At 50.7% G+C, this 18265-nt stretch overlaps 1 protein-coding gene and 1 non-coding gene across 2 annotated transcripts; both read right to left on the bottom strand.

Moving 5' to 3' along the window:
* Window positions 1-583: 583 nt before the first annotated feature.
* On the bottom strand, window positions 584-711 carry LOC114810523. Its single transcript, XR_003758222.1, has one exon. It is a non-coding gene; the product is annotated as a U6atac minor spliceosomal RNA (small nuclear RNA).
* A 1963-nt stretch (window positions 712-2674) lies between these two features.
* NKX6-2 (NK6 homeobox 2) lies at window positions 2675-6806 on the bottom strand. Its single transcript, XM_029060886.2, is given in 12 exon segments — window positions 2675-3520; window positions 3523-3591; window positions 3593-3663; window positions 3666-3717; window positions 5269-5283; window positions 5285-5442; window positions 6177-6339; window positions 6341-6424; window positions 6426-6493; window positions 6496-6547; window positions 6549-6572; window positions 6574-6806. Coding segments are annotated over 12 exon segments (837 nt in total). The 5' UTR covers window positions 6601-6806; the 3' UTR covers window positions 2675-3466.
* Between the last annotated feature and the right edge of the window lie 11459 nt (window positions 6807-18265).

Below are 18265 nucleotides of genomic sequence, written 5' to 3'. Positions count from 1 at the left end.
GTGGAGTTCACAGTCTCAATTCCCATTTTACAGATGAGGTCACTGAGGCCCAGGGAAGTGAAGTGACTTGCCCAAGGTCATAGAGCAGACAAGTGGCAGAGCCAGGATTAGAACCCCATGTCCTTCTGACTCCCAGGCCCATGGTCTATTCACTATGCCATGCTGCTTCTGTGTCTCTTCCCCTTGCTCCGGCTTGGTCCTTTTGGGGGGTATAAGGCGGGACCGCCCCCCAGGCTCCACCTCCAGCACAGGCCAGTTCCCTAGAGAATGAAGGAGATTTCTGCTGGTCAGTTGCTCTTAATTCATGAAAAAAGGATCGCTTTTTAGTCTACTAATCTCCCTCCCTTTATGGAGGTGGAAGATGGATGCATAGTCCTGGGTTAGAAGCAGGCTACCCATACCGATAATAATAATTAATAATAAAGTTCATTCATTCATTCAATCGTATTTATTGAGCGCTTACTGTGTGCAGAGCACCTTACTAAGTGCGTGGGAAAAAGTACAGTTCACCAATAGAGACAATCCCTGACCACAACAAGCTCACAGTCTAGAGGAAGGGAGACAGACACCAATACAAGTGAACAGAAAATCTTGGTTAGATACCACTAAGTAGGTGGCAAGGCCTCAACCACATATGTGTTGTAAAGGCCACCAGGACCTCTTCCATCCTTCTCAAGGGGAGTGCTAACCTTCTCTCCTTTCATAATGTTAAGAGTGATATCTGTTAAGCGCTGGGGGAGATACGATCAAATCAGACACAGTCTCTGCATCTGCCGGGCTCACAGCCCAGGGTTGGGTGGGGGAAGGAACAGGTATTTAATTCATTCATTCAAACGTATTTATTGAGTACTTACTAGGTGCAGAACACTGTACTAAGCGCTTGGGAGAGTACAATAGAACAGAAACCATATTCCCTAATCCTCCCCAGCCGGCTTCCTGGCCTGCACTGTCCCCGCAGTGGGGGCAAAAGGCAAATTAAAGAGGATTAAAACGTCTCTCGAGGAGAAGCTTGTGAAATCGTTTATTGATTATACAAAGTTTTTCCAACGGGAGACAATAAAGTTTGAACCCGATCTTCCAGTTTTGTCACACGGCAGGCAAGCTGGGAGTAGAAGCCGGGTCTCTCTAATTGTCCGTCCCTCAGCTGTCCCCGTCCTAGAGGCCCGGGACAAACTGGGATGGAGAACCAGGCCAGAAGGGTTGGAGATTTTAGATCGGGAGGGATGGAGATTCAGGCCGGGAGGGTTGGAGATTTAGCCAGGAGGGATGGAGATTTGGGGTGGAGGGATGGAGATTTAGGCCGGGAAGGATGGAGAATTTAGGACGGGAGGAATGGAGATTTAGGACGGGCGGGATGGAAAATTTAGGCCGGGAAGGATGGAGTTTTAGGGCAGGAAGGATGGAGATTCCGGCCGGAAGGGATGGAGATTTAGGGCGGGAGGGATGTAGAATTTAGGACGGGAAGGATGGAGATTTAGGGCTGGAGGGATGAAGAATTTAGGGAGGGAAGGATGAAGATTTAGGGCTGGAGGGATGGAGAATTTAGGGCAGGAAGGATGGAGATTTAGGGCGGGAGGGATGTAGAATTTAAGGCGGGAAGAATGGAGATTCCGAGCGGGAGGGATGGAGAATTTGGGGCCGGGAGGCTGGAGATTCCGGGAGGAGAGGGGCTGCCCGGAGAGAACGGTCAGCAATCCAAGGGGGCCTGGTGGGCGGCCGCTGGGCGGGAGGCTCCTCTGGGCCCCGGGCCACGGACAACCGCCCCTCCGCCCGACGTCTCCCCGCCTGAGGTCTCCGGTCCGGGTCCCGCGGCGCTCCTGGCCGGGACGGCCGCCCCCCGGACCCGGATTCCCCTGGGACCCCAAATCCCAAACCGACCGACAGACCGACAGACCGACCGACAGACCGACGGAAGGACCGAGGACCCCGACGCCCCTTCCCCCAAACTCCCGCTCCATCCCGCAGGGAAGAAGCCTGCGGCTCCCGTCACATCCTTCCTCCTTTCCTTTCTTCTTTCTCCCCTCCTCTTCCTCCTCCTTCTCTTGCTCCTTCCTACTCCTTTCTCTTCCTCTTCTTCTTTCCTCCTCCTCCTCCTTCCCCTCCTCTCCTTTTCCTTCTGCTCCTTCCCTCCTCTTCCTCCTCCTCCTTCTCTCCTCCTCCTTTTTCTTCTTCCTCCTCCTTCTCCTCCTCCTCTTCTTCCTCCTCCTCCTCCTCCTCTTCCCCTCCTCCTCCCCCTTCCTCTTCTTCTTCCTCCTCCTTCCTCTTCTTCCTCCTCTTCTTCCTCTTCCTCCTCCTCCTTCTCTTCTCCTCTTCTCCTTCCCTCCTTCTCCTTTTCAACCTCCTCCTCCTTTCCTCCTCTCCTCCTCCTCTTCCCTCCTCCTCCCCTTCCTTTCCTCTTCTTCTTTCCTCCTCCCCTCCTCTCCCCCTCTCCCCTCCCACCTCCACAGTCCCGGGGATGCTGCCCGCCCCCCAACTGAAAAGAGGACCGGGGCCTGGAGGGAGGAAAAACACGGGGCTTCTGACATGGTCAAGCTTCAAAGGCCACCGACAACCGAGCCCCTTCCCCGGGAAATCCCTCTCCCCAAATCACCTCGGGGCCCCGCTTCGCCCCCGCAGAGGGCCAAGGAAGGCAAGGGGTAAATCCAAGCTGGGTGGAAAAAAGTGCTCTCGAGGAGAAGCTTGTTAAATAATTTATTGATTATACAAAGTGGGATTTGTTTTGTTTTGTTTTTTTTTTCCAAACCGGAGACGATAATAAAGTCTGAAACAGAAGTGTCCCGTTTTGTCCGCTACTTTGTACCGTTTGCACCGGTTTGTACCGTTTGTCCTTAGGTCTGGAGTTTTTGATGGGACTTAAAATCCCCGGGGAATGGAAGAGGGGGGGATGGAGGAGGAAACGAAACGGGCCAGGGCAAGGAAAAAGGGGTGAGGAGGAAAATAAGAGCCATTTTTTACACTAGAAATATACATCACAAAATCTGAAATTTACTATGTACAAAGTGGCTGAAGTGGAATCTGGCGATCTATACAAAACGGTAACAAAATCTGATTGTTAGGGGCAGGGGTCGGGAATCAGAAAAGGGCAGGAAGGAATTGAGGGTGGGGGTGGGCGGCAGATACCAGCGAAGAATCAAAACAAGTGCTGGGAAGCAAACAAACAATAAAGATTCCTCTGCTATCCAACGTGCATCCAGAAGGAGTCAGATAATTTCATAACTTATTCTGTAAAAAATATATACATTTCACATACATTTTTAGGCTGTACAACACATCACTTTTTTTTAAACATCCAGTTACAATTCTTTATATCGTTTTTATACCCTGGTTAATGCAGCTTTGCTTAAAGAGCCACGGGGAGCAGTCTTGGGGAGTTTGGCTTTCGTGTTTCGCAAAGTGTCTCTCTCTCTCTCTCTCTCTCTCTCTCTCTCTTTCTCTCTCCCCGCCCTCCCATCCCCACCCGGTTTTATCACAAAGGGTCCGAGGTGTTGCTACAGGGGCTGATGAGGGCTAAATTGGAGGGATTTGTGGCTTTTTCAATAACCTCGTGATTTTCTCGTCGTCCGAGTTGGGGTCGAGAGGTTTGTTGTATTCGTTCGTCGTCCTCGTTGTCCGAACTCTCCTTCCAGCTTCTCCGTCTCCGATCGTGTTTCTTTTTGGCAGAGCCATTTCGGCCGCGTGTCTCTTTCTCCATTTCGTCCTCCGGTTCTGGAACCACACCTGTTGAGATCCAGCCGAGAGGGGGGGAAAAATAAAAGCACCTGTCACCTCGATGTAGAGCTCCCCTCCAAATAATGCCTTCCCCCCCACCAAAAAAAAATAATCGAAATCTCGCAAGTCCAGAGTCTGGAGCCTGGAGCCTAAAGGGAAAAGGGACATAGGCCCGTCCGAGGAAAAAAAGGGCTCATAATAATAATCCTATTAATAATGATACTTATGGTATTTGGTTAAGCGCTTACTATGTACCCAAGCACTGTTCAAATAGCTGGGGTCAGGATACAAGGTGATCACTGTGTCCCATGTGGAGCTCGCAGTCTTCATCCTGGAACATAGTAAGCGCTTAAAATATACCCAGCACTATCATTACTAATTCCCATTTTCCAGATGAGGTAACTGAGGCACAGAGAAGTGAAGTGGCTCTCCCTAGATCACACAGCAGACAAGTGGTGGATCCGGACTAGAACTCCACATCCTCCTGAGCTCCCAAGCCCGGGCTCTTTGCACTAAACCACGCCGCTTCTTCGCACTTAGTAAGACTGTGAGCCCTATTTGGGACAAAAGACGGGATCCAACCCGATTTATCATCGGTATCTTACCCTAGCGCTTAGAACAGTGCCTGGCACATAGTAAGCGCTTTAACAAATACCATTATTATTATTAGGAACGTTAATTTGGATCCAGGCCTCTTGTCAGGGGCCTGGAAGTTCGACAGCCAGGGGCCAGTCCTTTCCCAAACCGGGTTTTCTGGTCCCCTTAGGGAGGGGTAATCGGATTCTGATGGCGCTCGTTTTGAGAAAGAAAGGGAAAAGGCCATTTCCGTCTCCCCAAACAAACACAAAAGCCCCGATAATCACCCCAAAGCAATCAAGCGTAAGAAGAGTAGCAGGGTAGAAGCCGCAGGTTAACTTTTACGGTGCGACTGAAGGGGAGAGAGGTTTCCTTGAAAATAAAAATCAGAATTTTGCCCCGACGCCCCATTTTCTGATCAGACACGGTGGACTAAGAATCTGGGAGAGAAATAAGATTTCGAGAACGGTATTAAGCGTTCTTTTACTTTTTTTAAAAACCTCCTTATAGGAAATGGGATATAGAGACATCGCACTGGAAAACTTTAAAAATTTCATGCTTAACTCTACATCTATTTAAGGCAACGCTTTGAACGGATATGCAATTCAAGTGTTAACAGAAAATCTTATTTCCCGAGATGCGCTTCCCAGGCATTTATTTATATGAATCAAATGTACTCCACTATCCGAAAAGAAGTTTAATGTTTAGGCAGTTTTGGCGTAGAGACGCTCTAAATAAAATACCCCTCCACTTCACAGAGATTTTTGCAGTTTAATAGAAAACATTGTTTCTCCGTGTTAAACTTGAAGGTTTCTAGGGAATATGCTGTTTTTTTTAAATCACTTTTAAGGACACTTCCACCGAAACCATTTTCACATGGAGACGCGGGATGAACATAGAGGTTGCTGTTTCTACGCCTGGACCATCTTTCTCTTCCCCCACCACTGCTCATTTCAGAAAACGGTTGCAAATCCATCCTCTTACCTTAACTTGACTCTCGGGTCATGCCTAAAGAATAGGCGAGCCGGGCTCGTTCGGGACCGGCTAAATATTTCGTTTGCTCAAAGGTTTTCTCCAAAGCAAAAATCTGTTGCCCCGAGAAAGTGGGTCTGGAGTGTTTCTTCTTTCCATCTTTGTCCAGGACCATTCCGGTCTGGGCTGAAAGGGAAGAGGAGGGGGGAAGTTGTGGGGAAGGGGGTTGGAAGTTTTCCACGGGGCCTGACTTCACTTTCACCCGGGTGGAGAAAGCCACCAAGCCCGGGGCCTGGCTGGCTTGCGCCTTAGGGAACAGGGTTTGTTCAAAGGGAACTTTCGTGGGGTCTGTAATTAAGACTCAAAAACAGCCTGGGGAGACGGGAGGGGAGGGAGGGAGGGGTGGAAAATTTGGGGCAAGTTTCTCTTTTACTTCCTATTTTCGCACCCCACCCTATCCAATCCCCCTCCATCTCTCTCTCACCCTCTCTCTTTCTCACAAACACTCAACACACACACAGTCAGCCATGCCGATGCATTAAGCCGTTTTTATAGGCAGAAACTTCCAGGACCGGTCGTGGGGGAAGAGAGAACGGGGCATCCCGGTGGGTTCCCTCTCCCTCCCAAAGAAGGAAGAACCCCCGAGAAGCTCCTTCCCCCTACTTCGGAGACTTTCAACCTCTTGGAGCGGACCCCCCCAGGGGGGTCTGGAGAGAGGGGAGGGGAAAGGCTATTGAGGTCGTCTGTCTCCCCAGGAGGGGGTCCCCAGAAAAAACCCAGTTCTCCCCCTCTACCCAGTTAAGGGGTGGTCAAGCTTCCCTCCCCGCCAGCGCTTAGAACAGTGCTTGGCACGTAGTAAGCGCTTAACAAATGTCACCAACATTATTATTATTATTTTTTTTTGCGGGCCCTCTACTCACTGGGACAGGCGATCCGCGGGTCTCTCCAGGGGGACCCCTGCATAACTCCCGGCCAGAAGATGGGGGGCCGTCCTGGGAGTTCGGCCAAGGTTTGGGGTAACGCGACCACCGCCGCCGGGTTGAAATACATCCCTGCCGAGGTGGTCAGTCCGTTAATCCGGGGGCAGGCCCGGTCAGGAGGTTGCTGGGGCTTGCCAACGGGGTCGCCCCAAGATGTCGCTTATTCCGTGGGGGGTCCCCAAGGGCAGCGTGCGTGTTAAGTCCGGTCAGCGTCGGGGCGCCTTTGAAGCCGGAGGGATTTTGCAGGGCGTAGGGAATAAAGACGTCTTCATCTCGGCCATGTTATGTAGAGCAGCCAGAGGGGTGCTGCCTCAGAACAAATGCGCTCTGGCGGTTTAGTATCCATCGGCCCCACAGCTAACATCGGTGAGCATCAATTGAAACGGGAGCCAAGAGCTAAAAGTCGAATTGCCCTTCTCCCCCCCCGTCCCCCTCCCACCGCCCCCCTCCAGCAGCTTCTTTCGGTGGCGTGGCTGATTTTCTTTAGAGCACCTACTACTTGATATCGGGAGTCACGATAAAGCAGAAAAAAGTTCGTCGAAGGCGACCCAGGCCCGCTACAAAGTTTCTCCTGGGGGAAGGGGTGGGAGGGGGGAAGGGGCGGGGGAGGGAGGGGGGGGTCGCAGGGATCGTCGCCCCGCAGCAGGGTCGGGTTGCAGAGACCTCAAGCCGGGAGGATCCAGCCGGGGAAAATCCACTAGGAAAAAGCGGAGGATGCGAAGGAAGAGCGCGAGGGGCGGTCCTTTCTGCGGAGTTTCGACCCGGGGGAATTCGAGTGGCTGCTGAAGGCCCGGGGCGCTCGAGAGATGCTCTGATAACCGCCCGGCCACCTGCGGGCCGAGCTCTCCGATTGGCCGGCTCCGCTTCGGGGGGCCGCTCCCATTGGTCGATCGATCGATACCCCTCCCGGAACTCTTCTTTCGCATCCACGTCACTGGGACCGGAGCCGCACTAAATGAAGGTCCTATTATAAAGTCAGGTACTTTTAAATGGCTGTAAATTTACCCCGCTGATTTATCTTGCGAACGACTAAATAAATCCCACCGAATGGGAGTTTAGTTAGGCTCGAGCTTTAAGAAGGAAATCGGGAAGAAAAAAAAAAATTACGAGCGCGTATTTTATCTGCTCGAAACGATTGCAGATTTGGAGATCGGATCAGAAAGACATCAGTTTTGCCCCTGTTCAGAGAACCGGCCCCCCCCCCCCCACTCGCCCATCCAATACACCCTAAAAGGAAAAAAAGTCACCGCTTCTTTTGGTTTAGCTTAGGAAGCGTATGGAATAATGGAACAAGGAGGAAAGTGTCAGAATGTGTGTTTTAGAATTACGTCTTATTTTCAGAAAAGAGGGGTTTTTTTTCAATATGAAATTCGCTCCCCGGGCAAATCTGTGAACAGGGACCGTTGAATGGTTTCCGGATTTTACGGAGATTTCTACACAAAACGGAACGGTACGATCCCCTGTTTGATTCGGTTGCATTAAGTTCGATGATACATAAAACCTGGATGTAGGTTTGGCTGGGAGGTAGGAGGGGGCTGCTGTCTTATTTGCCGACTGGAGTTTTGAACCGTACACCTCTTAAAACCCTTGATAAACAAAAACCGTCCTACGTTTCTCAAATCGATCGCCATCGAGTTTCGTAATGAAATTACTTTTACCGATTCATCAGAATTTTTAGGCGTGTCCAAGATAATAACAAAATACTATGTGGATACGCATTTTCTGGGTAACCGCTCGTTAGGTGATCTAACCTGGGTATTTTGTGTAAGTGTATTTAGTCGTTCGTTTGTTCTTTTTTTTACTTCGATAAAGTATAGCAAGTGAGGGATTAAAAATGATATCGTTTAAAATTATACCTGAGCTTAGTCTTTAAAAGTAGATCCGTGTTTATGCTTGGAGAGCGTATCTGCCTTTTAGTTTTCCAAGTGTGTTTTGAGGAGACGGACACCGCTGAAAGTACGATTCCCAGATTTTTTCTTATCCTGAAATGATTCTCTATATTTTTTTGAAGAAAAAACAGTCAGCAGCAGCAGCAGCAGAATTGATGATGAATCCTTCTCAGAATTTTGTGACATCTTGCCAAAAAAAACCCCCAACAATCCAGTGGTGGATTTCGATTTAACAGGGGAATTGTTGTTCATTAACAAAGAGACATGCCACAGTTACCGTTGAACGTCTTTACCTTGGCCGGAATAGCTGGGAGGGGGAGATTTGGGGTTGATCCTAAGATTTTTCTCCACCTCTTCGCAGGGAGACCACGTTTCGAGCCGGTGGACCGTCTGGGTTCCAGAATGAACATTTCACAGGCTAGGCTTGTTTTGCAAATTGAGCTCTGTGCTTTCTGAATTAGGAATATTGTGGGTTGGGGGTGAGGCTCGGGGACGGGGGAGACCCCCAGACTTTAAGGGGAAGAAACAGCATCACAAAGGGTGGCTCGTCTTTGGGGTGAAAGATGCTCCTGGTGAGTCTGCTGGGTCATGGCCCTCCCAACCAAATCCAGATTCAGGTCCACCCGGTCTTTTTCCAGAAAAGTGACTGCCCGTGGTTTCCGTTCCAGGACTAACCCTAGCCAAAAAGTCTTCCCCGCCGGTCCAGACCGAGGGGAGGCTTCCTCCTTAGTTCACGGCTTAAAAGAACAATTGATCGATCGATCGACCTATTGATCATCCCAATGACCGCCCTAGCGAGAAGCAGCATAGTGGAAAGAACACGGGCTTGGGAGCCAGAGGACGCGGAAAACCCGGCCCAACCACTTGTCGGCTGTGTGACCTTGGGCAAGCCCCCTCGCTTCTCTGGGCCTCAGTGACCTCATCTGGAAAATAGAGATGAAGACGGTGAGCTCCTCGTGGGACAATCTGATGTCCTTGTATCTACCCCAGCGCTTACAACAGTGTGTGGCACATAGTAAGCGCTTAGCAAATACCATTATTATTATTATTATCATTATCCGACCATCTTCCCATTCTTTGGAGGGGATGTGGAGATGGGTGCCCCAGCCCCTCAACCCCCGAGTGAAGACCGCCCCCGATCTCTTCAGGTGATGGGACAAGAGGCCAAGATTCCGCACCTTGATCTCCCTCCCCTTCTTTCCAACTCCCCTCTTTCTGAAGTTCGAAAAGCAGCTTGGTTTTAGGCAACAGGGCCCCGTTATAAAAATCTTTTAGAGCTCCGTACCCTGAGTTTTTCAACGTGCCGGTTATTTCAGATCCAATAAAATGAATATGGAGCGGGGAGGGCCTGTAGAATTGCAAAAGAGGAAGATCCCCGCAAGCGGGAGGTAGAAGATCATGGGTTCTAATTCCGACTCGGCCACTCGTCCTCTGTGTGACCTCGGGTAAGTCATTTCGCTTCTCCGTACCTCAAATTCTATTTATTTATATTGATACCATTGATGCCAGTTTACTTGTTTTGATGTTTGTCGCCCTCCTTTAAAACTGTAAGCCCGTTGTGGGCAGGGATTGTCTCTATTGCTGAATTGTACTGAATTGTATTTTCCAAGCGCTTAGTACAGTGCTCTGCACACAGTAAGCGCTCAATAAATAATATTGAATGAATGGATGAGTGAATTAATTAAATGGGGATTGAGACTGTGAGCTCCTCGTGGGACAGGGACTGGGTCCAAAGATTTACTTGTATCCACCCCGACGCTTAGTACAGTGCCTGGCACACAGTAAGCACTGAACAAATATAATTATTACGATTATTGCTTATCGCTGAAGAGAAGGTCTTCGGACCTCCGGGGGTGGGGGGAGACGGGAAGAGTTTCTGGGACACGTGTGTGTGTGTATGTGTGTGTGGGGGTGTAATTAGGTGTTCATGCAAGAATACACAGATTTGTGTTTTCATTTTGGCAACCATCCGCCCGGTTGGGAAGCCACCGTCTCCGTGTTTAAACGCGGTTTCGAGGTAATAATAATAATAATAGGAATGGTGGTATCCGTTAAGCGTTTACTCTGTGCCAAGTCCTGTTCTAAGCGCTGGGGTAGATACAAGGTAATCAGAGTGTCCTGGGGCTCACAGTCTTCATCCCCATTTTACAGATGAGGTAATTGAGGCACAGAGTTATTTGCCCAAAGTCACACAGCTGATAAGTGGCGGAGCCGGGATTAGAACTCACGACCTCGGACTCCCAAGCCCGGGCTCTTTCCACCAAACCATGCTGCTTCTCAGGTTTTACGCACGAGGTTGGCTGAGCTCCTGCTCCCTCATCCAGCGCTTACAAGAGTGCTGCGCACAAAATAAACGTTTAGCAAATGCTATCATCATTATTATTATTATGCGTGTGGCTAGATGACACCCACCCTTGTTCGCTGGAATTGTTCATTCAGTCGTATTTAAGGAACGCTTACTGTGTGCAGAGCACTGTACTAAGCGCTCAAGAAAGTAGGAAACAGCAATAAAGGGAGACTATTCCTGCCCACAACGAACTCACGGGCCTCCTGCCCTCCCGGAGAATTCCCCCCGGGGAGAATTCCCTCTTTTTCCATCCGGATCCCTGCTCCGCCATCGGTGCAGAGCGGAGCCTGGAAGCTTTGGGAATATCCTCTTGCCGCCCCCCATTTCCTCCCCGGCGAAAATCCTGCTTTAGATCTTTTGGAGCTAAATCCGGAGACCCCCCACAGCCCCAGGATTGGGGGGGGGGCGGAGCTGGGGAGTTGGGCTGGGCTGGAGGAGGGGGGTGTCTCTCTGGCCGGGATAAAACGATCCGGTCCTAATTGCGATCCTCTTCCCAATCCAGGCTGCTTGGGAAATGCTGAATGCCTGTCTCATCCGGGCACAGGGAGGCTGGGAGGAGGCTGAGGGCTGAGGCTGGGGGAGGCTGAGGGTGGAAGAGGCAGGGGAGAGGCTGGGGTGGGGGGGTGAGGGCAGACGAGGCCGAGGGGGAAACTGGGGGGCTGAGAGTGGAAGAGGCTGGGGGTTGAAGCCTGAGGCTGGGAGGCTGAGGGGGGAAGAGGCTGGGCAGAGGCAGGGGTTGAGGCTTGAGGCTGGGGGAGACTGGGGAGCTTGAGGGTGGAAGAGGCTGGAGAGACACTGGAGGGAAGAGGCTGGGGAGAGGCAGGGGTTGAGGCTTGAGGCTGGGGGGAGGCTGGGGGGCTTGAGGTTGGAAGAGGCTAGGGAGAAGCTGGAGGGAAGAGGCTGGGGAGAGGCTGGGGGTTGAGGCTTGAGCCTGGGGAGAGGCTGGGGGGCTGCAGATGGAAGAGACTGAGGAGAAGCTGGGGGGAAGAGGCTGGGGAGAGGCAGGGGTTGAGGCTTGAGGCTGGAGGCTGGGGAGAGGCTGAAAGGCTGAAGGCTGGAGGCCTGAGGCTGGGGGAGGCTGGGAGGCTGCGGGTGGAAGAGGCTGGAGAGACACCCCACCCCCGCGCCCCCTCCCCAGGAGGGGCTGCTCCCAGTTCGGGGGCAGAGCAGAGAAGGGGAGGGAGAGACAGATTTAAGGGGCAAGAAATCAGGGCCAGGGGCTCTGGGGGTCGGGGGTCGGGGGCTCCCTCCAAACCCAAGGACCCCCTCGGACCGGTCCCGGCGTCGGGAAGACGGCCCAAAGCAACAGGACTGGCACTTGGTGTTTCCGAGCGGCGGACACAGCCCCCTCTTGGGGTCTTCAGTACGTTACCGCCAAACTGAACTGCGCCCACCGCGGGGCCGATTGCGCCCCCGTCCCTTCACCTCCCTGACCTCCGCCCCCCCCCCCCCCCCCCAAGGAGAGGCTCCTGGCCATCACTTTTCAAATATAGTAATAATAATAATGGTATCTGTTAAACGCTGTTAAAGTGCCTGACACTGTACTAAGCGCTGAGGTGGATACAAGCAAACCCTTTTGGACACAGTCCCTGTCCCACCTGGGGCTCATAGTCTCAATCCCCATTTTACAGATAAGGAAGTGAGGCCCAGAGAAATACCTTGCTCAAAATCACGCAAGAGACAAGTGGCAGAGTCGGAGATTAGAACCCATGAGATTCTGACTCCCAGGCTCGAGCTCTAGCCCCTAGGCCATGCTGCTGCTGCTCTAGGGCTAATGAACGGCATTTGGGTTCCTAAAATCCCTTTTTAACCCACCCAAAGCCCCCCCAGAAGCAAGAATCAACTAATAAATGAACGAGAGACGCTGAAAATTAGGAATATTTTATTGGCTCTTTACCCTGAGCCAGCCACCTAATGTTTATTTGATTTTATTCCACCAACGCCCAATTACCGCGGCCTCCTCCTACCAAGGTCCTCCGTCAAACTAAAAACAAAAAGTCAATTTCCAATTTCCTCCAGCCTATCGTTTCTTTAGGGGTCTTTAATTTTAGGGTCGTTGGATTTTTTTTTTTTAATGTTCATTCCGTTTTCTCTCTTTCCGACCTGCACCTGTCGTTGGAGTTCCTTTAAATCCGACAACAAATAAAATGCAATCCGATATCGAAAGAAGAACCCCGCCTTGTAGCCCCTCTCATCTTCTCGCTAAAACATCGCTCTGCTCCCGGGCTCGTTTATATCTGTCATCACCGACGCTCGTTCCTCATTAATTGCGCATTTATCCTGTTTATTGACTTTCTTGCCATCTCATCCCCCGAAGTTTTCTGCGAGGAAAGGGATGACTTAAATCTTTATGGAGCCCCGTGGCGGGATCCACCGCCTTTGACCGTTGGATTCCCTTTAGCTTTTCTTGTTCGGCCTTCGATGTTGGCCCTTGCTTCGATGTTGGCCCTTCCTCTGATGTTGGCCCTTCCTTCTATGTTGGCCCTTCCTTCGATGTTGGCCCTTTCTTCCTTCGATGTTGGCCCTTTCTTCCTTCGATGTTGGCCCTTTCTTCCTTTGATATTGGCCCTTCCTTCAACATTGGCTCTTCCTTCCTTCGATGTTGGCCCTTTCTTTGATGTTGGCCTTTCCTTCGATGTTGATCCTTCGATGTTGTTCCTTCCTTCGATGTTAGCCGTTCCTTCTTTCGATGTTGGCCCTTCCTTCCTTCGATGATGGCCCTTCCTTCCTTCTTTCGATGTTGGCTCCGGGATGCGTGGGGCCTCGGATGCTGCCGTCGAGGCAGGGCTGGGCACACGTGGCCGGGAGGACTTTGCCCTTGGGCCTCCAGCAGCCCAGCCTGGTGCAAAGGCAGCCCGGGGAGGCTCTTAGGGGCTGGGGGGTTTCTGGGTGGAGTTGGGGGGGGGGGTCTCTCTGGGTGGGGTCCCTCTGGATGGGGTATCCCTAGGTAGGGGATCTCTCAGGAGGGGGTCTCTCAGAATAGGGGGATCTTTCTGGGCGGGGGGGGGGTGTCTCCTAGTAGGGGATCTCTCGGGTGGGGGGTGGTCTCTGGGCAGGGGGATCTCTCAGGGCAGGGGGTGTCTCCGGGCGGGTTCTCTCTGGGCGGGATCTCCCTGGGTAGGGAGTCTCTCGGGATGGGAATCTAATAATAATAATAATAATGTTGGTATTTGTTAAGTGCTTACTATGTGCAGAGCACTGTCCTAAGCACTGGGGTAGATACAGGGTCATCAGGTTGTCCCACGTGAGGCTCACAGTTCATCCCCATTTTCCAGATGAGGTAACTGAGGCCCAGAGAAGTGAAGTGACTTGCCCACAGTCACACAGCTGACAAGTGGCAGAGCCGGGATTCGAATCCATGACCTGTGACTCCCTAGCCCGGGCTCTTTCCACTGAGCGACGCTGCTTCTCTCTCGGGGGGGGGAGTGGTCTCTCGGGGTGAGGGGGTCTCTCCGGGCGGGGTCTCTCTGGGCAGGGTCTCTCCTGGTAGGGGTGATCTCTCGGGAGGGAGGTATCTCTCAGGGCAGGGGGTCTCTCGGGGCGGGGGTCTTTCGGGATGGGGGGGGTCTCGGGGATGGGATCTCTCAGGGCAGGGGGTCCCAAAGTTTCCAGCCTTTAGCTTCACTGGGGATCTGGTTGGAGGAAAGAACCTGGGCCCTGGGCCATGCTGGAGCAGAGCAGCCCCTTAGAAAGCGATTGGGTGGGGGGCTCGGGGGGAAGGGGACGCTGCAGCCCCAGCCGGGACCCTCGGGCCTGTCCCCGGGACACAGGGCATCCACACCCTACGCACCCCACGCAAAAGGGGCCTTTCCTGAACTGTTATTCGAAGATTCTCTGCAGCGTGGACAATTAAAAAGGCAGCCCTTAGCCTTGGCTGGTGTCTTAGAACAGCGCTTGGCACATAGTAAGTGCTTAGAGGCACATAGAGAAGGCACATAGAGAAGCAGCGTGGCTCAGTGGAAAGAGCCCGGGCTTGGGAGTCAGGGGGTCATGGGTTCGGATCCCAGCTCTGCCGCTTGTTAGCTGTGTGATTGTGGGCAAGTCACTTCACTTCTCTGGGCCTCAGTTACCTCATCTGTCAAATGGGGGTTAACTGTGAGCCTCACGTGGGACAACCTGATGACCCTGTATCTACCCCAGCGTTTAGAACAGTGCTCTGCACATAGTAAGCGCTTAACAAATACCAACATTATTATTATTAACAGATGCCATCATTATTATTCATCAGCCGCAAAACGTTCCCTTCGTCACCTGTCCCTTTCCATTTTCAAGACTCCTGTCTGCTTGTTGTGTTTCGCTGTCCGTCTCCCCCCTTCTAGACTGTGAGCCCGTGGTTGGGTCGGGATGGTCTCTATATCTGTGGCCAAATTGTACTTTCCAACAGCATAGTACAATGCTCTGCACACAGTGAGTGCTCGATAAATGCGATTGAATGAATGAATGAATGAATGAATGAAAAATTTAGTCGCGATGGACCACCTCAAGCAGCTGCACCTTTCCTATTCTAAAGATTTCTAAGCCAGTAATTAAAATAACGATGATGATGGTATTAGTTAAGCTCTTACTATGCTCCAGACACTGTCCTAAGCACTGGGGTGGAGACAAGCAATCGAGCTGGACACAGTCCCTGTCCCATGTGGGGCTGGCAGTTTCAATCCCCATTCTGCAGATGAGGTAACTGAGGCAGAGAGAGGTGAAGTGACTTGCCCAAGGTCACACGGCAGACAAGTGACAGATGGGGATTAGAACCCACATCCTCTGACTCCCTAGCCCATGTTCGTACCACCAGGCACAAGAGAATAGACTTGGAAGACAAAATCCCTGCACTGGAGCAGTTTCCAGCTACTTGTGGAGACGAATATTACAGATAAAGGGGAGCAGAAACGGTGCCTGGTGTTATTATAAGGATATATGAAAAAGTGCTTTGGGGCTGCAGGGTGGGGTAAGCATCAAAGTCTTTAGGGGACCCAAGTGGACAGGTGATGCAGAACAGAGGGAGAACATAGAGCAAAGGGAGGAGAGGTGAATCAGGGAAGGCTTCCTGGAGGAGACATGATTTTAGTAGGTCTTTGAAGATAAGGGTTGGTGGACTGTCAGCTATGAAGGGGGAGGAAGCTCTAAGCTGAAGAAAAGATGTGAGCAAGAGGTCACCGCAGAGAAAGACAAGATGGAGGCACAGTGAGTAGGTTGGCAGAAGACTGTGAACCCCATGTGGGACAACCTGATTACCTTGTATCTACCCCAGCGCTTAGAACAGTGCTTGGCACATAGTAATTGCTTAAGAAATACAATCATTATCATTAGAGGAGCAAAGTGCACCATGCTTTTTACTCGTAAGACCCACTGGGGGCCAAAGTGACTCCAGGATAGTGGTATTGGTCTGTACTGCCTTGGACTAGGGAGGTAGCTGTCTCATTACTAATAATAATTATGGTCTTTATTAAGTGCTTACTCCGTGCCAGGCACTGTCCTAAGCGCTGGGATGGATACAAACAAATCAGGTTAGACTCGATCCCTGTCCCGCATGGGGCTCACCATCTCAATCCCCATTTTACAGAGGAGGAAACTGAGGCCCAGGGAAATGAAGTGACTTGCTCAAGGTCACACAGCAGACAAGTGGGGAGTCTGGATTAGAATCCATGACCTTCTGACTCCCAGGTCTGTAGTCTAGCCACTACTCCATGCCGCTTCATCAGCCACTGCCCACATTAGCCAGCTATTTTCAGGATTCCTGCTGTACTTGTCCACTTTGCAGAACATGTTGGTGATCCTTGGGTCAGAGTCTTGGCTCATTTTTTTGTTTTAAAAGGGTAATTAGGGAATCTGTCAATCGTATTTATTGAGCACTTACAAGGTGCAGAGCACTGTTCTAAGCGCTTGGGAGAGTACAATACAAGAATATAGAACACATTCCCTGCCCACATTGAATTTACAGTCTAGAGTGGGAGGCAGTAGTTGTAAAGCTCTTACTATGTGCTGTTCTGAGCGCTGGGGTCGATTCGAATTAATCAGGTTGGACACAGTCCCTGGCCCACATGGACCCACACAGGGCTCATCGTCTTCATCCCCATTTTACAGGTGAGGGAACGGAGGCACGGAGGAATCAAGTGATTCACCTAAAGTCACACATTCATTCATTCAATAGTATTTATTGAGCGCTTACTATGTGCAGAGCACTGTACTAAGCGCTTGGAATGTACAAGTAGGCAACAGATAGAGACAGTCCCTGCCGTTTGACGGGTTTACGGTCTAATCGGGGGAGACGGGCAGACGAGAACGATGGCAATAAATAGAGTCAAGGGGAAGAACATCTCACACAGCAGAAAAGTGGCAGAGTTGGAATTAGAATTAGGAATTAGAATTATTTGGAATTAGGTCTTCCAACTCCCAGGACCTGCTTTTCCCACTAAGAACTTACTCTGCCCTCTAGGCCCCACGGCTTCTCCCAGGGGTGTAGTGGTGACAGACTTGTGAGGGATACCTCAATGCAAACTACTTTAATAAGTGCTTTCAGAAGAAAAAAAAGTCTGTTCTATGTGCAGAGCTCTGTACTAGATGTCAGCGGAGAGCCGGGCTGATGGGGCAAATTATTGTGCTGTCCTTTTGGGGCGTTGTCAAGATGTCCTGGAATTCTGTTCAGTGACCCCCACCCCCAGTCCACATTTTATTGGATTGGGTTTCCTCACTTGACCTCAGCAAGAACCTTTGGATTATAAACTTGTTGTGGGCAGGGAATGCGTCTGAAGCAACATGGCGTAGTGGATAGAGTATGGGCCTGGGAGTCAGAGGGTCATGGGTTCTAATCCTGGCTCTGCCACCTGTCTGCTGTGTGACCTTGGGCAAGTCACTCCATTTCTCTGGGCCTCAGTTTCCCCATCTGTAAAATGGGAATTGAGATTCTGAGCTCCATGTGGGACAGGCACTGTGTCCAATCTGATTTGTTTGTATCCTCCCAACTGTGCCTGGCACAGTGTCTGGCACATAGTAAGTGCTTAACAAATATTATTATTGTATTATTATTATTTTTGTTATATTGTACTCTCCCAAGCACTAAGTACAGTGCCCTGCCCACAGTAACTGCTCAAGAAATATGATTAAATGAATGAATAAACCCTTGGTTATACAGTGTTCTAAGCATAGTAAGTGCTCAATGCATACGATTGATCGATTGATTCTTTTTGCCTCAGTTTTCTCATTTGAAAGATGAATTCCTCAGCCCCATATAGGGCAGGGATTCTGTCCAAATTGGTTATCCCTTTCCTGTCTTAGTGGTCAGCATAGTGCTTGGCACGGAGCACTTAAAATTTCTCATTACTATTTACTCACCCCATTCCCTACTCCACAGCACTTATATACTAATCCTTATACTCAGTTATTTCCCCCACTTGAAATTTTTTTGAATGTCAGTCTCCTAACCTAGATTGTAAACATCTCGTGGGCAAGGATCCTATCTACTCTATTGTATTTACACTCGACTGTTCTATGGTACTCTTCCAAGGTCTTAGAACAGAGCTTGGCACACAGTAAGCACTCAATAAATTCAATTGGTTAATTGATGACTCCCAAGGGGGCAGTAAAAGTGCTGTGCACAGAAGAGGCACTTGATACATACTTTTTGATTGATTGATTGATTTGATCCTTGCTCTGTCTGAGCTCTCAACTGGATTCAGAGAGGATAGTGAATTGTGGCTAGGCAGGGAGAATAGACGAACAACAGAGGAGAAGGGAGAGGAGAAATTCATCTTACCTTTCAACTCCGTCACGGTCGAGCATCTTCACGCAGCCTTTTGGAG

Source organism: Ornithorhynchus anatinus, chromosome 3, assembly GCF_004115215.2.
Source record: "Ornithorhynchus anatinus isolate Pmale09 chromosome 3, mOrnAna1.pri.v4, whole genome shotgun sequence".
NCBI lineage: Eukaryota > Metazoa > Chordata > Mammalia > Monotremata > Ornithorhynchidae > Ornithorhynchus > Ornithorhynchus anatinus.
This window is presented reverse-complemented; position numbering and strand designations above follow the sequence as displayed.